Here is a 24734-nt window from a genome sequence, read left to right on the forward strand (position 1 = left end):
CTTCAGGACTACAATATTAAAGTCACAATTTAGCAATTTTTCTTCTATGCTTTTCTGGCATTTAATCACTTGTTGGGAATTAAATGGCTTCAGTCCAGCGTGTTGATTGAAACGTTCTGGTTGCTGTCCAGGTTCTTTACTCTCAACAGAGTCAGCCCTCCTCTGTTCTGCACCAGGCGGCGTGCATCTGCAGGATGTGTGTGTGTCAGCGTGTTTATAAACTGCAATAGTTCATGTGTAAAAAGTAAGAAGTCACCATCATACTATGAAACTGGAGGAACTTGCTGACTCACACTGAATCTCACAGGTGGCTGGAATGGAAAACTCGGAAAGCAATGCACACACAGAGGACATAAAGTACTCAGCTTTTCTTTTGTGCGTTTTAAGGCTGCACTTAACTTTTTTTTTTACACAATCTTGCAGTAAAGGATTGGGCCTTAGATTTTCTGATGTGATTTCAGTTTTATTATAATCAGATGTAGAACACTATAAGCTCTTACTCAGATATTTTACATAATTTCACTTGAATGTATAAGTCCTTGGTTTCCAGAAACAATCCATGCAAGAAACCTGAATCCAGTGTAAAAAAGCATTGCATCTTCATTGGAAATCTTTACTCATCATCTTTAGCCTGTGTGTGCCGCATGAGGCAGAACTGTTTTTTAAGCCCTTGAACTGAGGCTGAAAAGCCAGACAGGCACAGCAGTGGAAAAATGTTCCACCTTTGGAAACAGCCAGAGCCATACTCCTCTGACTGAATTTTGATCTCAGCTTGCTGGAAATGTCACAGGGGGGGAATATGGCAGTCACAGTTTTACAAGAAGACTGTGCCAGGTTATATAATGTATACACAAATGTATACACAACTTATCTATGTGTGTTGCGTATACAAACTTTTAAAACGCAACACCATGTCTGGCTGAATTATCGGGTTCTCTGCTTGGTATCTATCTATCTATCTATCTATCTATCTATCTATCTATCTATCTATCTATCTATCTATCTATCTATCTATCTATCTATCTATCTATCTGTCTGTCTGTCTGTCTGTCTGTCTGTCTGTCTGTCTGTCTGTCTATCTATCTATCTATACAAACATTGTAGTTTCTTTGAACAGGCTGATCTTCTGTCTTTTGAGTGTTGCACAAAGAGGTTTTAGGGTCCCAAACTATATGTATGTGTATAAATGACTAATAAAGCAATTTGATTGTTCTTGTAAAAGGAACAAAGGTGAGTTTGCAGAAATGCTGCCTGTTTTAGTGCTCTGTAACCCTGACACTTGTGCATTTTCTGCAATATTTACTAGGGATAAGATATGATGTGTGGTCTATTCAAAATAATTATCATATCATTTATACGCCTGTGACAAGATGGATATCTGAAACTTCCAGGATGTGTGAATTCTATAGGAAAATATTAGTACAATAACATTATAGCCATTAATATCTTTACCAGGTGTGGTACTGCATCAATATTTAACCAAGTATTTTCTTTAGCAGTTCATCATAACTTGAAAATATGTAGGAGTTATAGGACACCTGTTGATATTTGAGGTGAAGAATGTCTTTGAGTGGTTGGTGATATTTGAAATTCAGTGACCCTACAACTTGTGACATACTCTGAAGTTCCACCAACTGTGGATCAAAGTCTAATCAACAGAGAAAAAAAGAAAACATTCTCTCCCTTGTTCTTGACCCAGGACCTGCAGCCGTCTAGCCGCCTGTTTACATGGTGTTATGTTGTACTTTCTGCAGCATGCGGTCGGGGACAGAGGGAGGTTTCTCTCTCTGCACTCCCCCCCCATCATGTAGCGCCCACCCCAGTACATGTCAGAACAACAGTGGACAGCATATGCAGGTCTGGGTCCATGATGAGGGTCCCGTCGAGGTGGTCAGAAGGGATGTTTGTACAGATGTGTGGGTCCAAAACCAAGAGGCTAAATCCCAATACCCCTCTTGCGGTCCTCCCCATCCAATCTCTGAGAAGGGTAGAGTTGACATGACCTAAAGGGACAGAACAAGGTCTCTTGCTGTGTGTGAAGGGGAGTTTTGAGAACATGTCATTCTACCTGTGTAGTGAGGCAGTCAACCTACCCAGGGGGCAAACATTTTAGAACTAGACCCATTGTTGAACAAAATCCATAAGAAGTCATTTTTGCAGTTTGCCACAAGCCACATACGAAACATAGAAAAACATGTGGAAGAAGGTGCTCCAGGCGGAGGAGACCAAAAATTAACTTTCTGGCCTACATATAAAATGTTATGTGCACACACAGGAAGCAAGGTGCAGGAAGAATAAAGCGGATCCGATATTATTTTAAAAAAAGGTGGGGGAGCTGTCTGGATGCATGAACGGAACCAGTTTTCATTGCTGTGCGGCACATTTTGCAATGAAAGAACAGAGTGCACAAGGAACGTAGTCAGTGTGAAGCTGGCTTTACAGAGTGCAAAGACTTGAGACTGGGGTGGATGTTCACATTTCCAATACCACAGTGACCTTAAACATACAGCCAGAGCTACTATAGAATATTTTAGATCAAAGCTTGTTATTGTGTTAGCACGACCCAGTCAAACTCGTGACCCAAATCTAATTGAGAAAAACGAAACGTGAAAATTGGTGAAATGATCTCAATCATCTAACTATTATCTTTTTTTGTAATAACAATGGGCAGCCATTTTATTCTCTGGATGCACAATAAAGAAGGCCTGTATGTCACGCTCGCCAGGTCTTTGAATATTTTTAGGTTCCTGGGGATTGTGCAGTCTGTCTGTTTTCACCTTTTTTAGTGTTGTTAATTAGCCTGATTCCGTTCTTTCCTATCATCATTTAGCATTCTGCTCTTTATTATTTTGTTGCTTACTCTTGTTAGATCCTTATTTTCCTGCCTGCCTGTCTTCCTTTCAGTTAGTGAGTTTATTGTGTCATAGTTTGTTCAGTCACTATGGTGTTGTATTCTTGTTAGGTTCTGTTTTCCTCCTGCCCCTATCACATAATTGCTCTCTCTCTTACTCAACCTAATTACCATTACATCTTTCACCTGTGCTGATTGCTTTCACCTGCCGTCCCCTCTGTCTCCTCTCCTATTTATTCTGACAGTTTCCTCGCAGATTTTGTCAGGTCCTCCTTTATTAAATTATCATTTACTTCAATACACAGCTCCCAGACTCTTATCTGCAATTCAATCCATCAACAAACACACAAAACTGTACCTAAAGCCGTACTGTTTTTACAGTTAATTTTTTTCTTTTATGAATTAGTGATTCAGGGGAGCTAAATACAAGTACTTCCCACACAAATGTATATTTGGGGGGGAAAAAATAATAAAAATTGTGGTCCTCGAAGTCCAGTGTCTTAGGACTTTTAGATGTGTTCCTGATCCAAAACACCTGAATCAGATAATCAGAGGCGGTAATTCAGCCATTTGATTCAGGTCTGTTGGACCAGGGGCACATCTAAAAGCTGCAGGACACAGGAGCTTGAAGGACTGGAATTGAGGACCACTGGTCTAATGTATAAAATCCCAATCAAATACAATAAAGTGTAAGGTGTATGAATACACGAATGAGCTGTGCTGTACAGCTCTACTCTAATGTAAATGTTAACTACTTTTTTCCCACCATGTCAAAACATATCAACTATAATATTTAACAAAGTGCATTTGGTTTTTATGAATTCTGTTCTCTGGTAGTTAAACTTGATCATCATTGTCTCAACCAGCTGCCTTCTGGAAGAAACGTGATTGGTTCTAATGAACTAAAGTAAACATCCCGCTTAATGTTTCTCATTGAATCATTTGTGGCAGATGATTCTAAGAAGTTTCAGTGAACATCTGTGAGATGAATCACCAAAAGTTTCTCTGCTGCCTTTCGGTAGGTCAGCTGGCGGTAAGGAATGCTGTTTTGCCGTATGGTTAGCACATGGACGATGTTTTCAGTTTCATTATGAGTTGTGTTGTCTGTTCATGCGACCAAATGTTTCCAGTTCAGTCTTGGCCGACAGAAGGTACAGTGTGTCCTAGTGTTGACATGTTGGATTTAACTTTGTTATGAAAAGAAAATAAAACACCCAGCATATCCACTTTTTCTTGGCTCCTTTAGTTTTATTCTACTCACATCGGTGGTTGCATAGCGACAACAGCCTCCCGTTGTTATCCATGATTATGACCGAGGTGACTTGCTGCATTCTGCCAACAGATTATTGACACAGATCCTGTTGTGTTTTATAGGAATTCAGGAGGGCGCAGAGTGCACAAAGTGTAAAAATGAATGGGCACTAAGGGTAGCCATCGCTCTCCTCTATGTGCTCTGTGCCCTGCTCACCATTGCAGTTGCTGTCCTTGGATACAAAGGTAAGTTAAAACAGAAGTTAAACTCTCTGTGCAATACAGTTAGTATTACACGTTACAGACTGTCTAGAGAGTCTTCAAAATGTATAAAAACTGCAGATTTTCAATGAGGTCTTCAAAAGTCTCATATCTCCATCATAGGCCTTGAATGATATTTACATGGTCTTAAATTCAAATTTACCCATCTTTCTTTTACGCTTTCTTCAGAAAACTAGAAAGCCCTGACATTCACACTTCACTATGAAAATATTATGCCCCTGAAACTGGTGTATTACAGTTTGTTAAGGGAGTTGTACAAAGCAATTTTTACAATTAATGCAGAATTTCTAAGAAATAAATTTTAACAGAAGCACATTTGTGGCTAGGCATTTGTAAACCTCTGGCATGCATCTTGTATCTTAAAGGTTAATCTATTTAGAAATTTAATTTAGAATTCATATTCGTGAGGTTGTTTTTTTTATTTGTCTCGTATAAGCAATTTGATAAAAAATATCCCAGGCCACCTTAGTCACTTATTACCAATGATGGATAAGTACATATCATCAAGGGAAAAGTACCTATCATCCTACATATAAGTACAAAGTAATAGCATAAAGGATAAGTGACTAAAATGGCCTGGGATATTTTATTATTATTATTTTTTTCAAAAATTAGCTCAAAGGGAAGAAATTACACACTGTTCCCTTAGTGTAAATATGGCTAGGGTAATATGATAAAGACTAACATTATCTGATAATTGAGTTTAAGTTCTGCAAATATTTATATAAATAACTTTTCTTTATATTCAACATCATTCTTAAGTCATACAGTGATACCTGCAGCAGCTGAAAAACCATTGGAAGCACAATAACAGCCTACCTTTCCAATACAACCAAGTAAAGTTTGGTGTCATCTGCATAAAAATGCACTTCAGTACGGCTATTTGATACTTTGGGACAGTTTTTCTCCCCAAGGCCGAAGAGCCTTGAAGAGCTTGAATTGGGTGTGGAGGGTACTGTGCACTTATAAGAATGCATCTAACTACTTGCTTTGTGTACGGATTAAAAAATGGCTTGTGGATTTTTATTCACTGATATGATTTAGGTCAGTGATTAGTCATGTCTTGAAAACATGTGTGACACTGGCCTCATTACAAGCCGTTCTAGACCGTTTGACCCTAAACAATATTAAATTAAAACAGAGGCACATTCCAGTAGTCCAAAGCACTGATGGAAAGGAATGCAGCGAGAGGGCTGTCCAGTTTTACACAACTGTGGTCCAACTCAATCACAGCAAACTTATCAAAACCTGTTGAGCACAAGTTTGTTAAGTATTGCCTGGTCCAAATGAATTGGAAAACTCTTCTTGGCAGCAGAGAAGACTCTAATTGGAAAATCTACAAGTCTAAATCTGACTCCTCCCTTTTAAGTGTCAAGATCTAACTCTGACTCCTGCCCTTTAAGTGTCAGGATTGTTGTAGGTTTCCTGCGAGGTTTAAGGCTGGGTTGGCTAGAAGCCCATGTGATTTTGATGGTGTGCCTGTAATTTTTACCAGATGACCATGCATGGACTACTGTGGCTTAACAACCCAGAGAAGATTTTTATTACTCAATTGCAACTTGTTTTCTCGTGTACTACAAGTTGTGTCACAAATGACTGCAAATGTAAAAAAAAACAGCTGACCATTGCAGAAAACCAATGTAAGCTGTGTTCTTCGTTGTTTTTGTCATTTCTGTTATACTGAGCCTAATCTCAATCTCTGAATACCTTAGCCTGTTTGAGCTCTGTTTGTGCAACCTGCTGTGTTACTAAATGTCTGCACCAGTTTCAGCAACCAAGGTTAACAAACTTTCTTCCAAATGTTCTTTAGAGTCAGTATCTAAGTAAGCTTCACTTCAGTCTCACTCCTTCAAACACTGGAGGCCCAAAAACATCTTATTTATGGCAATTCCAGATTGATAAATCATTGTTCTCTTTTAGATTAGGACATCATCCCTAACAACGTTTAACCCCGTTTGGACATCAATAAACATTTCCATGCAGCAATTGTTTCAACTTTCAATTTTCCACCACATGTACAACATTTATATGCTCTTTGTCTGGTAATATATATTTTTGCTGCATCCTTCCAACAAACTTTTGCTTTGCTTTTCCATGACAGGATAATGGTAACTATGAACCATAGAAGACGAGAGGAATATAAATTAGGCAAGGTCTGGTATACACTGAGATAATCTTAAGATTAAATATAAGGCTTGTCATGAAATCCTAAATTTAAAGGAGACATATTAAGAAAAATCTACTTTTGTTTACCCCTTAAATACACTTGTTACGTACCTGGAGTTTCTAGGAATACAGAAAATCGTAATGTAGCCTCGGGAGCTGCGTAGATATCTTTAAATCCTACTTGGTCAGATTTTTTAAGCCATTCATTTTTTTTTATATTCTCTATTACATTTTTTGAACAATTAAGTCACAGTATTTACAGTATACCGGCTTTCTGAATCCGTAATTTTTTTGCCACGATTTTGTAGTCCAACCTAAAGGATGCCAACACCACAAGTAGATAAGTGAAAATGTTCTGTTCTGTTGTGGGCTGTATTAACCCACACAATTTGTTAGGAACGCTCTAAAACACACCAAAATGAATTAATGGAACAAAATGGGTTTATGGGCCAACAATAATAAGGAATTAAGACCAAAGCAATGCAGTTCTTTTTATAGAAAAAACAGCTAAAAAACATGATATGTCCCCTTTAAGAAAGACTTTCATCTAATCACTGGTGATGTTGAAATATCTCAGTTACCAGCCAATGCCTACTGTATATCAAAGATCAGGAAATAAAATTAGATTGATTGAGAGATTTTAAAGAGATGAGTAAAGAGAGACAACTTAGTCCAAGCAAAACAACAGTCTCAGTTTGAAAGCGCTGTTGGCCAACTGCTGAGAGCCTAAGTGAATGTTTTTGCTTAGTTTTCTGTCACTCCTGGAATGATAGTGAAAGCATAGGAAATTTTCCAGCTCTTAGACACCCACCTACTGACGGAAAAAATAAGAGACACATGAGAGATGAAGTTTTGTTGCAGAGGAGAGTAGGTAGAGGAATTAGAATTAGAATTAGAGTGAGGCAATGTGTAATTCAAGCTGTTTTTTTAGATTTATGCTCATGAAGGGGAACTTTATTTTTTTAACTTTGAGCTTTGAATGAATCAACAGCTACAGTTGCCTGGTTACTCACTCCACAGGGAGAAAAATACAGGTGCACCCTCTGCTGGTTAGAATAAATTCTTGTCAGCTCTACAAAAAACAAACAAACAAAAAATGAATGCTTTCTGCTGCTTAGTATCAGTTTCACAGACAGACAAAACATTAAAACTTGACAATTTCTCAATTTCTATTTGCCTTTCTCCATTGATCTCTTCCTTGCCCTTTTTCTAGTCGTCCAGAGGATGGAAGGTGTCTCAGAGGACATGCTGAATTATGGAGGCAAGATCAATGCTGTGGAAACAGACTTAAAGAAACTAGGTAAGTTTTTTAAGGATGAGGTAGATTTATCATACAGTGATTGCAGGGAATATTGACTACTGCAAATATTAACATAATATCATTTGAGATGCACCAATCAATTGGCTAGAAATCTGGCTCTGATCTGGTTAGAAAATTCGGCATTTTATCAGTTTATTAAATTCATTAAAACAAATAACTTTTTGTATTTCAATCACATCAACCCAGATCATATAATGTTTTTTTTTTTTTTTTTTGTTCTTTAAAACACCAACTAAAAGTTCAGGACCCATGTTGTGATGCACTGGAATAATCTTGTTCTTTATTTTCTGTTTGATTCAAAACTGCTACATTTTGCTGCCTTTTTGCCAGTGTCTCACCAAAATTTCATTATGGTTACATAATGACAATAAAGATTATTGATTCTTAAAGTACTTGCAACAAACCTTTTTCTCTTTTATTTGTTTAAGTCCTCGGAGAAACAAAATCACAGACAGTTAAAACTGGAATTGTGGTCTTGAAGGAAAAAATTAAATGTTTTATTGACTATGAAAAGACTGATTAGTGCATCTCTAAATACAGAATTGCTGCATGGCTTGCTAAAGCTCAAGCTTTTTGTTATAGATGATCAAGCCGGAGAGAAGTCCCTCAACGCCACCAGTGAGATTAATACTTTCAAATCAGATCTGGAAGCATTGCAAAACCAGCTGACAGGCATTAGCAGTAGAGCAACGAGCAACAGAGACAGGCTAGAAGAGCTGCTGGTCACCGGGGATAACATGCAGAATGGCCATGTCTCTCTTCAAAGTGTTCTGGCTAGCAACGCAGACTCACTGCGAGGGATCAATCAGTCGTTGGCCTCCTATAGTGGGATGATTAACGACCTCCAGGCTGACACTGCACGGCTCCAGTCTGAGCTCCAGGACCAGGTCAAAGTGCAGAGCGAGACTCAAGTTGGCGTCAAGTTGCTTAATATCACCCAAGGCCAGCAGCGCAACTTGATCGTCACACTGCAGAAGACAGTCGAAGACGTTAGCCAGGCGGTACAGAAGCTGAAGAATGACTATCAGGTCCTGCAGCAAACGGCCAACCATACGCGTTCAGATTCAGAGTGGCTAAAAGAAAAAGTCCAGAAACTTCAGGTTTTGGCTGCAAATAATTCTGCCCTGTCTGTCTCCAACGGAGACACACTGGATGACTTGAGAGGCCAACTTAACACTTTAGCCAGCCAAATTCAGAACATCTCAGCCATCACCGAGAGCCAAGACCAAGGCTTACGCAAGCTAATGGACCACCAGAGAGACAACGATAATGCCACCTCATCAAAGTTTGATGAGATGGAAGCACGACTGGACAGACACGAGAGCAACATGGACCGCGTGACAGGAAACATGAGCTACGCTTCCCAGATCTTAGGTGTCATCAGCACTGACCTGACCAGCCTGAGATCCTGCGCCGAGACAGTGATGAGACATACAGACGTGTTAGCAGGACTGAATGCTACTGTGGAAGAGGCCAAGGCCAACGGCAAAGAGCTGCGCACACAGCAGGAAGAGCTTGCAAGCAGGTTGGACCTAGAGGTGAACAACCTGTCCATGGTGATGGAGGAGATGAAGCTGGTGGACAGCAAGCACTCGCAGCTCATCACCAACTTCACCATCCTGCAGGGTAGGAACAGACACAAATATTGTTGTGCAAATTGAAAATGTTTAGCTTTTAGAATAATTCTGGGTTACATAGAGACAACAAACATTTATCTTTATTGGTGAAAGTTGTGGCATTTAGAAAAAAGACCGATCCAGAGAACCAATTCTAATTTCTTTTTTCTTTTTTGGGACCATAGTAGTTTGCTGCAACCATAACTGCCCTTCTGTGTTACTATTGTGTTTATCAGAGTAAAAACAAGTCAGCAGAGTAAAAGTTTACCCCAGAAAACAGTATTGTAATAAGGTTGTACTTTTCCATTTACCAGGAGTTTTTAGACGCTGTGTTATGGAAGAAAAGTGCATGCAAGATGTGTTGATATAAAAAAGAATCCACCATTATATTTTAGTCAGCCTGAAGCTCACATGTTTTGTTAACTGGATTGATTTTAAATAACTGACATATGAAAAGGGAACTTACTCCTGTTAAAGTAATATCTCAGTGTTTTAACCCCCATGGATCCTCTTGGAAAGAAGTGCTGCGGTGTGTGTGGGGGTTTATGTTTTCTCTGACTTTTAAGTGACTATAATATAGTTTTATGGTGTAAAAGTGGAAAAATATCACAAACCCTTTGATTTAATCTCGTTAAAAGCTTTGACAGGGCAGTTTAGATCGGTGAAATCCTTTTAAAATTACGTAGTGATTGTGTATAAGTTACAAAGTGTAATAGGTGTGACAGTATCATTGGGTTTAGTTGTTTTTTTGTTGAAAAATCACAGCTTTGAAATCCACAATCAAGCCTCTCTCAACTACTCCCAGTCACTGGTTGGGGTCAACATTGCTGCAGCGGAAGGAGTAACCCACTCAGATTCATTAGCTGTGCTTTGGAACCGGCAAGGGAAACAAAAAAAAAAAGACAAAAATGCAACATTGAGAAACCTTTTTCCAGAAACTATAGTTTTCTAACAAAAAGTCCCAGGTCTCATTGTAGAATCGCCTCTATTTGTACTATTGCTTTCCCATATTTATCTAAATATTACAGATGCAGTCAGTTTCACAGAGTAGAATTGTTGATGTTTTCTTTGTTAAGATCCGAAATAACCCCAATGCTAACAAGCTCCTCTTATTGCTTTAGGTCCACCAGGTCCAAAAGGCTCCAGGGGTGATAGAGGTCCCCAAGGCCCTATGGGCCAAACAGGACAAAAGGGTGATAAAGGAGATAAAGGAATGCCGGGGCTGGTGGGGCCAAAAGGAGACAGAGGTGCTACTGGACCACCGGGAGTGACCGGTCCGAAAGGTCCCCCCGGAGCTCGGGGGCTTCCAGGACCTAAAGGATCTAGAGGGGTAGGAGGTAGACCTGGAAACCCTGGTGAGAAAGGTGACCCTGGAGCTAATGGCTTACCTGGATCAGATGGAAAACCTGGGTTGCCAGGGCCACAAGGGCCACAGGGACCTAGAGGAGCAGCAGGACCTCCTGGCATGGAGGGGCCTCGTGGGCTTGTTGGTCCAATCGGACCTGCTGGTCCTCCAGGCCTTCCGGGCCTCCCTGGATCTGTGTCTCCTTTCATTAATCCTTCCAGAGCCCCTCAAGTTGTCAAACCTCCTTTACCGACTTTAGCTCCAGTGACAACGGACAGACCAAAAAGCTCCATGTCTCGGCAGGATCAGCCCCTAGCAGCTGTGCCCACCGCTATGCCTGGTGAGTTTAAACCTACATACCAGCAGGGAATATTTTTACAGCTATCAAACAGAAACCTTATATCGCTCAAAAATGCCCCCTTTCTGATAAGGGACAAAAACTTTCTTATTTTTAAATGTAATTTAGTACTGTTTGGTCCAAGTTACATGCTCACTTTGACACGTTTCGCTGGAAATGTATCAATGAAAGCCGAGACAGATTTTAAGGGTGATCAATAAAGTAGAGAGAAAACCATAATGACTAAAAATGGAAAGACAAGACTTTTACCTGACAGAGATGATTTGCATCCATGTGTGTTTGACTTCCGTTTGAAAATACTGATGATTTTTTCCAGGTTGTCCTTCTAAGTTCAGGAAGTTTGGGAGCAGCTGCTACTACTTCTCCTCTAGTTCCCAGAGGCTTAACTTTAACGAAGCAAACAAGTTCTGTAAAAACATGTCCTCCCATATGCTCATAATCAATAACATTGAAGAGCAGGTGAAGATTATAATACATTTTATACAATTGGACCAGTAAATTGAAATTCTCATTTAACATGTTTATTTCTCTCGTGTTTCTTTTCTCCAGCAATTTATAAGAAATGCCATTTCAAAAAAGGGCTTTTTCTGGCTTGGGCTCACTGACAAGGAGGAGGAGAATGTTTGGAAGTGGGTGGATGGAAGCATACCAGTTTTTACGTGAGTCATACATAAATGTAGTCTATTGAAGTGTTTTTGTTTGAATTTCTTTCTGCTTGACTAAGTTGAACTAATTTGCCTTGTTATTATTATCAGAAACTGGAAACCTGGTCAGCCAGATAACTGGACTCATGGTCATGCAAATGGGGAGGATTGTGCAGGTCTTATCCATAATGCCAACTGGAACGATTTCTACTGCACAGACCGCATTGGTTTCATCTGTGAACGCACTTCTGAGGGTCAGTATCTTCTTAAAATCTGAATGTTTGGATATTTTTAAATGTAATAGCTGTGTCTCAGTAGTGTTCGATTTTTTTTTAGCTAACTTGATGTAAACATTTTATTAAAAATGTGCTTGTCTGTCACTTTCACAGCAAATATTTTGCTTCAGTTAGGCTTCCGACACTAACTAACAAACAGTGTCTTGCACAGGTATTCAAATCCCTTGAACTTTTCCAGTTTTTGTCATACTACAACCAGAAACATCAGTGTATGTAAACTGTGTTTTTTAGATAGATAGCTGTGGTGTGGAGGATGCTTTGTACATATCGATGCTGATTTTTTTTTTTTACCCTTTTCTTTAGTTTATTTTTCTTTGCAAAAATACTTAAAGGGGCCTCGTCATGAATTTTGACCATAAAAAGAAAATACACCAAAACTGTACATTCCTCTACAAATAAAACAATATACACCAAACGTTCATCCTGATAGTTTTTACACAGTCCCTTTTGAGCTTGAAAATAGCTTTGGATAGGGCGTGATCAGCGGGCATAAACATTGTTACTCATCTGCTGGCAGGACCGCAGAATTATCGGAAAGCAAAATGGCCACAAGTGGCACTGCTGATGTAAGAGACAGAAGGCCAGCAATGCCTCAGAGTGAAGTGACAGCTCAGTGTTGTCAAAGACCTACCTGATCTACTGGATTAGGGTTACTTTACCTCTTTGTTTTTGCACCTCCAGTGGACATTGCTAACACACTCGACTATATTGCTTCTCCTTGTTTACTCATTGCAAGCATTGGCAATATTGTACATCCGTTCACATGCTTTTGTAACTATAAATATACACAAGAGCACTTTGTTTACCAACAAACAGTGCAAAAACAAAGTGTAAAGCACATAAATAAAATATAATAAGCCAAAAAATGTGCAGTAATTTTTGTATGCAACCAGAGTGAGTTACTGCCATAGAAATTCGTAAAGTCAAAGTACATGACTAGGCTCCTTTTAAGCTCAGTAAGACTGGGTGAAAAGAGTCTGAGCAACAATTATCAAGTAGCAACTGGATGGATTGGATGAGGTCTGGAAATTGACTGGGTGAACATAAGAAAATGTTTTTATCTAAATCCTTCTATTACGGAGCTTGGCCATCTCCCCCAGTCAAGACTTCTGCGGCCTCTAACAGGTTTTCTCTCTAGTGTGCACTGTAAATATCTTCATCTATGGTCCTATAAATTGAGACCTAACCTCCATGCCACTGATGAAGGCATCCCCACAGCCTAATGCAGACTTCCAATGATTCCTGAGAGGATGTGTTGAGGGAGATGTGCAGTTCAATTTTTCCTCAAAATAGGTTTTGCTGTAATGCAGGAAAAAATGATTTAGTTTGTGGTTTTGATGTGTCAAATGTGATGATGTTCCAGGAGTATAAATAACTTTTGCAAAGAGTTTTTATAGTAAAAAAAAAAACTAATGTCAAATAAATATATTCCTATACCATGTTTTTTTCTTTTCACAGTGGTGGTTCCGGTTTTATAGCATCCATTGAAGATTTCCTTTGTGCATGAAGCTGAAGCTGATGGCCCAACTATGATGAAAGTCCTGAGAAGATCTACACAAATTAAAGACTAAAAGATAAAGGCATCTCATTCAACCTATATGGTGACTGGCAGATAATATTAGATAGTCGCATTTGGTGCCGTTAGTCTTTTCAAGGCACTTTAAAACAAACTGTGGTACCTGAAGCTGAACAAAGCTGTTTCACTACTGTACCGACTGAGATTTGGTACGGAAGTATCATGAGATTGTAGTTATGTCTGTGGGCTGTAACAAATTTGAATTTGGTGCAGACAGTTCCGTTTATGTGTTTCTGTAAATAGTATTCTAGAAAATCTGGTATTGTTTGATATATTACGTTATTGCGATTCATATCAGTTTTTGCAGATTTTATACTTGGTACTCTGTATTAAAAAACTGAGTTTTATTTTTTCAGATGTTGAAACTGGAAAGGTGAAAACAGCTTTAATTTTGTAAAATACATAATAGATTCAGAGCTTCTTATGAGATGCTATATCCTGTAAACTCCTAAAACAATTCTAAGTGCCTACATTTACCCACAAAATGACTGCAACATCATAGAAGTGAGTAAAGTCTGGGTTAATTTCACCTTTCTGAAACCAATAGGTTTCAAAAACAGATACATATAATCAACAGTCTTTTAGGTCAACAGTCAAAGTCTTTTAGGGCTAACAAGATTACTTAGAATTTAGCCTGTGAGAGATTTCATATATAGCTCCAAACAGCATGTGTATATTTGTAATTTTGCAAGTATAAGATTTATCCAAAGTGCTGAATACAGTATTGTAGGTGAAACGAGCATCTGCATTATCAGTAATTACTGATGTAAAAGGTGCCTTTGCTGTGTCTTGCATTGTTTTATAAGTTTTGTAATCTGTTTAAATGCCTTATTGTGCCTCTTTTAATTCATCAAGATGATCAACCAAGACACTTAAAACAATAAAGATCTAAAGATGCTTTGTGATGAGTGACTGATTTTTGCTCCTCCATGAGATTTAAATAAGAGCCTAGACAGGCGAATAAACCTAATCTTGACTATTTGAATCTGCTACTTGAGGTAGCTTAGAATTGAAGTTTAAATGAAAGGTCAAGCTGGAAGACCCACCTCCCCCAGCACACTTGCTCCTCGGATTGCACAAGGATCAGGACCTCATCCTTCCATCCCACAAGACTTTCCTTATATGGCGCCCCACTCGTGGGTCCTTCTGCTCTTCAGCTAAGGTTCGACCCTCCTCCACCCCATCTCCTCCTTCACGCACTCAAGCTTCACCTATTACACTTTGCTTCCATCACCAGAGTCCAGACCCCGGGGGGAATATTTTACTAATCCTAATCCTAAAATGAACATGCAAACTCATAGACCTTCGCAGCTTTCACGCTGTCTGCCGAGGTCAGAGCACCAAAATAAATGTTCTAAATCTGTAATTGCCTCTTTTTGTCTGTGTAAATCTCTCCAGATTGAACGTTCCTTTGATCAGGCTTCTCAGGTATATTCCTCTTTATTGCCTCCATCCACCCATCTATCGTCCACCCATCCATCCATTGTCTATACCCACTTATCCTTACAGGGCCGCAGGGAGACTGGTACCTATCTTCAACTTTCTCTAGTGCTGTGTGTGTGTGTGTGTGTGTGTGTGTGTGTGTGTGTGAAACAGTCTGAATGTGAAGCTCAAGCAATGTAGTAAACAGTAACTACCATAAAAGGAAGAATTGAAATACTGTAAACATAAAGAGAAAAAATGGATAAACTCAGGAATACTTTAATGAATTTCCTTATACCCTATATGATGTCACAAGGGGTATGTATGTGTTTTGTTTATTTTTGGGGGGGGACTCATTGATATATATATATATATATATATATATATATCAATGAGTCGTCTTCCATATAAAGTTATAGTTAATCTGATTAATCTTTTTTATGGCCTTGTTTGGTATGGATAAAGAATAAGTATGATAAATAACTCTTAATAAGGATTCCATTTTTGTTAAATAAATTCTCCCAAGTAAACTGATGGCCCTTAATAACCACAAATTGAGTCTAGAATGAACTTTCTGAATTACCTTCCCTATATTTTGATCTTCACTTTCATCTGGATTTCTAGAAATAAATATACCCAAATATTTGATAGACTTTTTGATTGGGATGTTATATGCCTCAGTAAGAAGAGTAGGAAGGATCGACATTAGCTCACATTTGTTCAAATTCAATCTAAGACCAGAAGCTTTTGAAAAGATATCAATAGTCTGAAGAACTTTTGGGGTTTGTTCTAGATTTGCCATAAATATAGTGGTATCATCAGCTAATTGACTTAGAATAAATAGTTTTCCGGATATGTTAAGAGGGGCTATATTGGAGTTTTTACTGAAAATAGAAAGCATCTCAACAGCCATCATTAAAAGAAGAGGGCATTTAGGAGAACCTTGTTTAATACCACGAATCATACAGATCCGAGGGGAAGTTCCTCCTGGCATCGAGATGAGGTTGTGTTTTCATATAAACATCCTGTGATATTCTAAAACTGAAATGTACCGTTAGCACGATCCATATCATTAACTCCTTTGCGCACGTGCAAACAAGTCACCATTGAATGCACTTTATTAGTTTAAAAAGTACTGGAAACAAAGTATTTCCAGCCTTTCCTACAAAATTCTATGGTTCACTTTTTTACAACTGACATTATTTTGTAGAAAAAATATATTTTATTAGAAAATTGTTTATTAAACTCGTTGAGTGAGCTGTAACATATTTATGCTGTCAATGTGCCCTCTGGTGGACCCATCCCAGACACGAGATGACCTTGTTGTTATGATAGCCACATTGTTTATTTCTTGTAAAAACATAACTGCAGGTGACGAAAGACTGCGAATGGATCTGTTCTTTGATCAACACTGTTGGAGTGCAAATTTTCCCTTTTTGTGACATAATCATTGCGCAAGCTCAGAGCAGTCAAAGCATCCATCGAAATGCAATTCAACCATTTTTTCTGTATTTTTGTTATTCCCTTTAAAACGTGTAATATTCACACAACTACAACAAAATACAAAAAGAACTATCCCACCCAAAATAAGATAAAATAGAAGAAAAACAAGAATAACAAAGAATTGCCTTCCAAGAAGTTATTGTGTTTGCACATGCGTAAAGGAGTCGACGGTACAGATCGTACTTCTGGTACAGATCATGCTTCCGGTACAGATCTGGTAGTGACAGGGAAAATACAAATTAAAATCTAAACCGCAAGGTAAACGGAATTCAATTTCCCACAGACATATATGTAGACCCCTCATTGGGTGCAGGTTTGCCTGTCGACGTCACTGCCATATTGTATGTGGCAGAAAGTAGTGAATGTCTATGTTCCCTGTATATATGTTTTTAGTATTTCCATAGAAAGATATCGATGAAGGTTATATTTGCTTGTAAAGAAATATATACAGATTATTTGATAGAGATTTCCAGAACAGAGAGCTATTGATCAATATTTTTAGATGTGCATATATAGATTTTGAAGTATCATAGATAAATAGGTGTGTTTATATATAACTATATGTGCAGATTATAGATGTATGTTTGTATATATATATATATATATATATATATATATATATATATATATATATATATATATATGTGTGTGTGTGTATAGAGAGAGAGAGAGAGAGAGAGAGAGAGAGAGAGAGAGTATGTGTATATGTAGTGTATGTGTTATGGATACGGAAATCAACTGGTTAAAATTAAACATTGTGGTCTTCATAAAACCGTGTGAACCTTTTAAGATCTGGTATAGACACAGAGATTAGGGAACAGACTTTTTGGGGGAGTATTAAAGAGATAACATTACTAGAGAAAAAAGTCATAGGAGAATAAAGTAAAAAAAAAAGACAACAGTGGTAATATTATGAAAAAACGTCATATTATGAGAATTAAGGGGTGACATTTCCAGAATAGTCACAGTTTGTAGAATTATTATTTAGAATTATTGGAGTAATAGGGCCAGATTAGATTCTTTTAATTATTTTTATTCTTTACAAGAATAAAATCAGGAGAATCAAGCTAAAGGGATATGTAAATAAACATGTATAATTACAAAAATAAAAATATTACAATTATAAAGTACATTCTGAGATTAAAATCCCTCTGATACTGTTGAAGTTTCTGAGTCTAACTGCAGATTTGCCACATTCAACATGGCGGACGCTCGGACTCCTCCGCAGCATAGGCAGACCCCGCCCAACGAGGCGTCTACGTATATAATATCTATGCAATTTCCAGCTAGGTTGTCCCCAAACAGATTCGTTCCAGAAAACACACAGCTCAATAAATATTCAATAAAACATTTCAATAAACTGTATACTTACTAATGGTAGGAGCTTCAACGTACAGCAAACAGATAAGAAAATTAAACAGCGAATCGTATTTGAGCTTTTTCGGGCAGCAACTTCAGCTTTATATTTACTGCCCGGCTTGGTTATATTGGCAGAACTTCTGGAATTTGTTGTACATACTCTCATGAATAATCGATCAGGTGTGTCCTATGGTCCATAAAGTACAGAGCCCCCAAAGGGAATTTTTTTTTTTGCCTTACCTTAGAAAAGTATTACAGTCCCTCGCAATATTTTTGCGTTCTCTTGCAACAACTTAGCAGACAATTTATGTGGCATTTTGAACACTGGAACACTGTAAAAATGACAACTCAAAATTGTTCACCTTACTAAGATTTTTGCATTCACTGAACATAAAATTGCCTTTAATCAACCCAAACATTGGTTTTCAAGGACGTGCAACTCACTGAGCAGTCATGGTGTTCGTTGAGGGTTCGTCAAACACTCTATTTCATCCAAGACAACCCAGAAAGTGGACTCAAAATGCAAAATAGTGAACTTATCCTTAAAAGATAAAAAGAAACACTAACAAATCCTGCAAATATTTTATCTGCCTACATGTGCAATTTTAGATATGGGAATACGAATGGAAAACGTACAAGCACAAGTGAACATGCACAAGTGTATTTCAAAGAGCTAAACAAAAGTATTTATTTATCTTCCAAAACAGACATCTGACATCACAAGTCATCGCAGACAGACAGCTGTGGAAGGTCTTCCCATATTTCTGCGGGACAATACTGAGAAGCTTTTCTCTAGATGCCTGGTAAGTGCAGCTTGGAAGACCTTCAGTTTTTAGGAATGTGTTATATAGCAAAGAGGCCATACACAAATAGACATCACACTTTATTGACTAGTTTTCTACAGGGGCCTGTTTTAATAAGGAGATTCAACCAACTCTGAGTTAAAACTTGAACTCTGAGTTAACTTAGCCTGAGATGGGAAACTTTGAGTTTTGGGTTTCAGAACAGCTGAAATTAGTTAGTTCAATCAACTCTGAGTTGGCTGACTCTGAGTTAAGTGCATGCACCACAACTATAAAAAGCCATTATCAATGGAGCGCAGATATTACGAGTCACCATGGCAACAGCGTCAGACAAAAAAAGGTGTGCATATTTCTCACCAGCAGAACTGGATGTCCTTATGCAAGCATATGCAGAATTTGAGCATGTATTTTAAAAAAAAAAGCAACACGGCTGCAGCGGCGAAGGAGAGAGAGTTAGCTTGGGTGAAAATAGCTGCTTGAGTCAGTGCGTAAGTTTACATTTTAATTACTTTTATACAGTGTTGGGTGTAATGAATTAAGTTACTAAGTCATCTAAATACTGTAATTAAATTAAAGACTATAAAACAATAGTGGATTTAATATCAACTTTTAAAAGGTATATTTTTAATTTTACTTTCTCCCTCTATAATACACTTTGGTCAATTTATGATTAATTCATGCAATTGAATATTGTTTTAATTTGAAAGCATTAGAAGTGCAGTTTCTTGTCTCTCCTTGTATTGTTCAAGTGGTTGAGGTTGATTTGGGATTTAGAAAGTAATTAATAAGTAAATAAAACAAATTAGTAAGTAGACCAATACTTTCTCGAGACAGTAATTATTACATTAATCTAATTAGACTTGTTGAAGATAAAATTTGTAGTTAGTAATTAAGAACTATTTTAGAGTAACTTACCCAACTGTTATAATATCAGAGGTGAAACTGGAAGAACAGTATTTTATTAAACCTAATTTAATTTTCATGGATAGGTGCAATCATGCAGGCAGAACATGGCAGCAGCTGAAAATGAAATATAAAAACATACTTCAAGCAGCTAAGCCTTGAGCACATCATAGGAGTAGCTACCTGGCTTTACAAACATTTGATATATTAAATGATTAAATGGCATTCAGTGTAGCATTTTTGACATATGTCTAAATGTTCATTCTCATTTGACTTCTACTCAGCCAACAGACAGAAGGCAGAGGCTCGTAAAACAGGGGGAGGACCTGCACCACCACCCCTGACAAATGCAGACGAGATGGCCCTGAGCCTAAATGCTGGAAGGCGAAAGGCTGAGGGAATTCCTGGAGGGACTTCATCAGAGCCAGTCACTCCAGAAGATTTAAGTGCCTTCATAAAATGTAAGAGGTCTACCTACAGTGTTATTTTTTTATATAGACTAAATGTGATATTTCCATTTATATTACTTTGGGTTGGGTTTTTTGTTGGTCCCAACAGATTCGGATGGTAATATCTGCCTCTTGGAGCCTCCTGTCCCAACAGTACCCCATACAGTTGTGCTTAATCACTGCCAATCAACATAACTCTAAGTCACTTTTCTCTATACTCAATAATACTATCAAACCCAAGGACTCTTTCCCCCTGCACCTTTATACAACCTCCTTCTGCAATGACATGATGTCATACTTCACAGGAAAAATCAAGAACATTCACCAAAACCTTGGATCAACGGCTCATCTCAGCACCTCACCAGATCTTCCCTCGCCTACACAGTCGCTCTCCTCCTTCCATCTTCCCACTGTCTCGGAAATCACAGAGCTCATTCGGAAATCCAAACCATCCACCTGTCAACTGGACCCCTTCCCAACACAACTTGTCAAAACCTGCCTCCCCTCTCTGGTTCCCCTCATCTCCGCTATCATCCACACCTCCCTCACCACTGGAACTGTCCCTACACTTCTCAAAACTGCTGCCATCACTCCGATTGTAAAAAAACCTGGTGCCGACCCGATCAACTTCAACAACCTCCGTCCTATCTCCAATTTACCCTTCATTTCCAAAATTCTTGAAAAAACAGTTGCCTCCCAGCTCCATACTCACCTATCTGCCAACAGCCTGTATGAAGAATTTCAGTCTGGTTTCCGGCCACTCCATAGCACTGAAACAGCACTCATCAAAATCACCAATGACCTCCTCATGGCATCTGATTCTGGACTACTCACCATCCTCATCCTCCTCGACCTGAGTGCAGCCTTTGACACCATCTGTCACACCACTCTCCTCAGTAGGCTTTCTTCCATTGGCATCACTAACACTCCGTTGGACTGGTTTATTTCCTACTTCTCTGACCGCACTCAGTACATTCAACTGAAGACCCTCAAATCCACCCCCTCCCCCCTCACCTCAGGCGTGCCCCAGGGCTCTGTACTCGGGCCCCTCCTCTTCATCATCTACCTCCTTCCCCTTGGCAATATCTTCCGCAAATTTAACATCCAATTCCATTGCTATGCTGATGACACCCAGCTCTACCTCTCCACACAACCATCGTCCTCTCTTCCCCCCACCTCCCTCACAAATTGCATCTGTGAAATAAAAGCCTGGTTCACCAAAAACTTCCTTCAATTAAACAGTAGTAAAACTGAGGTTCTCCTCATCGGCACCAAATCAACTCTTTCCAAAACTGACAGTTTCCCACTTGTTATTGACAGTTCCTCCATCTCCCCCTCCCCCCAGGTTAAGAGTCTGGGTGTCATCCTCGATAGCACCCTATCTTTTCAATCCCATATCAATAACATTACCCGGTCTGCCTACTTTCACTTAAGAAACATCAACCGCCTCCGTCCCTCCCTTACCCCACACACTGCTGCCATACTTGTGCACAGCCTTGTCACCTCCCGACTGGATTACTGCAACTCTCTCCTCTTCGGCCTTCCTCAGAAATCACTCCATAAACTACAACTGGTCCAGAACTCAGCTGCTCGCATCATAACAAGAACTCCCTCTATCCACCACATCACCCCGGTCCTCCAACAGCTTCATTGGCTCCCCGTGCAGTTCCGCATTCAATATAAAATTCTCATGGTGACATTCAAGGCCCTTCACCACCTAGCCCCCCCTTATCTGTCAGGCCTCCTGCACATTCCCACCCCCTCCCGTGCTCTTAGATCCTCATCTGCTTTACACCTGTCTGTCCCTTCCGCCCGTCTCACCACCATGGGGAGCAGAGCATTCAGCCGCTCTGCCCCCCGCCTCTGGAACTCTCTACCACCCCTACTTAGAAACACGGACTCACTTCAAAATTTTAAATCACAACTCAAAACTCATCTGTTTAAGACCGCCTATTCTCTTTAATTATCAATTTCCCTGTCCCAGCCTCGGTATTTATTTATTTTTTATTTATTTTTTAAATGTTTTTTGTTTTGATTCTGTTCCTGACATTCTGTTTTTTACCCTTCTGTACGGCGACCTTGAGTGTCTAGAAAGGCGCCTTTTAAATAAAATGTATTATTATTATTATTTATTATTATTAGTTGTCAGTAGCCTACTCCATACACCATCAATTATGACAAATAGTATTATAAAGTGTACTCATTGAAATGCTCATCTTCACAGGATGATGGGGATGAAGAAACCGTTTCTGCTGCCACAGACAGGCCTTCAGAGGTAATTTTAATATTATATGTCTACACATCAAACAATTTACACATTTATATGTGGAGTAGCCTATAGAATCCAAGTTTATATCTATAAATGGTGATTCTTATCTCTACCCCCCAGAGTTATGGAAGAACGGCAGGAGGAAGGTCCATCAACTTCTGGTGCACAGATGGACACAGTTCAGTGATTTACAGTAAATGTCACAGTTTCATTCTGAATTTTAGACTACATTCATGATGTAACTCTAATCTAATGTATTTTCAGTTGCCAGTTAAGGAGTTATATAGACTTCTTCTTATTAAAAAGATAGAAAAAAACAGCAAAGAACTTGTATACTTGGACCACCAGATCCAAAAGGCAGATCTGGAAATCAACATTCTGAAACTAAAGTGAGAGGTGAGTGTATGGTCACAGGTGAATTCTAGGAAGTATTAAAACTATTTTAAAATCTTTTTTTTGTTTTCTTTTTTTTTAGCAGATGAACAACACCATATAAATTGCTGTGATAGGATAGGGATATGACAAAAAATCCACTCTGGGCCTCAAAATCCTTTCCCGACGTAAATGTAACTCCCTACGAAGTAATACAACCTCTTCGTCAACAGGATCATCCATAAAAGGTCATGTCATTTCATTCCCTTTGATGCGCTCTGCGTGACTGAAATGTGCGCAGTGAATATGTCCCCAAAGAATCAATGAGGTGTTTAAACACCACTTCCTCTTTAAAAAAGGGGAGGAGACCAAAATAAACTCTGGGTTTTCTGAAGAAAACCTGCTCCCGACCAGGTTAGGTTCACAGAGTAAATTGCCATGGTAATTGACTCTGAGTATAAGTTACCTCTCTTTCAGAAACGGGCTTGACTTACTCTGCTTTCTCAGGTTTAACTTACCTCCCTTTCTGAAACAGAAAACCCAGAGTTTCCCTCATTTCAGGGTTAACATACTCAGAGTTTTCACTTAACCTCCTTTCTGAAACAGGCCCCAGGACATTATTTTAGTGGTGTTTTTGTTTTGTCAGGCAACTGATGCAGATGACGAGCAGACAAAAGGCATCAAGATTGGTGTCCTCTCGGTGCTTGATGATGATGACGCAGTCATTAATATTGCCCTCGTGTTGGAGGAAACCATTGTCCTCAACGACATCCCAGACACCCCGACTGCGCTTGCGTTTCTTTTTGGCCTGCTTTATGCCCTCAACATGGAGTTTCCAAAAGACAGCAGGTATACCTTTGAAACTATCGATCACATTTTCATGGAAATGTCCACCAATTGCTCACAGCGTGTCCGGAGCTTCAAGACCAAGCTGTTAAACCAGTGATTAATTTTCCATGGGGAAGATTTCTTTTATGTCTTCATTTATTATGTTTGGATATTTTGTAAGTCTTCACATAGACCACCTTATAATTTGTATGTTCTTTTGATTTCCCCAACTTATTGACATGTGCCTTATTTGCTCTGGACTTCGGTATTGATCAGTAGCAGCAAACCATTACGGTTTGCATTTTTGGCTATATTTAAAGTGAGGTTCAGATAATTTCCCATTTTCAGCTGTAGATTTACAGACTTGTGAACACATAGGCACTGGTTACCTGTCATCTCTGGCAATATTGCATTATTTGTAAGGTCTTAACAGGAGTTGGAAAGTAAAAAAATATATACTGAAACCTAATTTGCTTTAAGCATAAGATTACTTGTTTACATTGTGGAATTGTAAACCTGTTTTTGCCAAAGTGGTTCAAATAAACATGCAAAATTTAACTGGTTTACTGTCAGTGTATGATTTAATGTGTGTGTGTGTGGGGCGGGGGGGGGGGGGGGGGGGTAATTTAAACTCAAAAATGTAAATTATTACAGTGGATGGTAATCTGAATTTACAGATAGTTTTTACAGATAATCTGAATTTAAAATAATACGTTTTTACAGACTTGAAAGTTCCAGTAACTTCAATTAAAAAAACTTAGTTGGCAGAACTTGAAAAACTTAGCTGACACAACTTAATAAGTGTAGTTCTACAAAACTTAAAAAATTAAGTTGATGCCTTCAACTCAAAAATTCTGTGCAGTCAGTTGCCTTAAAATTTTGAGTTGAACTAACTTTTTCTTTTTTACAGTGAACTCTTTCTGCTACAATGCTACTTATATTATACGGTTTTATAAAACCGTATAATATAAGGTTTTATAAGGTTTGTCCATGCATGTTAATATCTAGTTATAAAAATATATGAAGTTTTATATAATTTATATAGGATACAAATGCGCCACAAACATATGTGCAAAATGCAAAAGCATAACAGGTTAACCATGCTTTCCATCTCTTTCCA

At 38.6% G+C, this 24734-nt stretch overlaps 1 protein-coding gene across 1 annotated transcript in view; it reads left to right on the forward strand.

The window, feature by feature from the left end:
* LOC105920337 overlaps positions 1-24734 on the forward strand; it is a 73364-nt gene that overhangs the window by 26040 nt on the left and 22590 nt on the right. The window contains exons 3-11 of the mRNA XM_036137781.1: positions 4226-4348; positions 7764-7850; positions 8454-9497; positions 10609-11172; positions 11507-11649; positions 11740-11849; positions 11946-12088; positions 20451-21181; positions 23433-23635. Coding sequence (XP_035993674.1) covers positions 4226-4348; positions 7764-7850; positions 8454-9497; positions 10609-11172; positions 11507-11649; positions 11740-11849; positions 11946-12088; positions 20451-21181; positions 23433-23635 — 3148 coding nt within the window. The remainder of the gene's footprint in view (positions 1-4225; positions 4349-7763; positions 7851-8453; positions 9498-10608; positions 11173-11506; positions 11650-11739; positions 11850-11945; positions 12089-20450; positions 21182-23432; positions 23636-24734) is intronic.

The sequence above is a fragment of the Fundulus heteroclitus genome, chromosome 6 (genome assembly GCF_011125445.2).
Source record: "Fundulus heteroclitus isolate FHET01 chromosome 6, MU-UCD_Fhet_4.1, whole genome shotgun sequence".
In the NCBI taxonomy this organism is placed as follows: Eukaryota; Metazoa; Chordata; class Actinopteri; order Cyprinodontiformes; family Fundulidae; genus Fundulus; species Fundulus heteroclitus.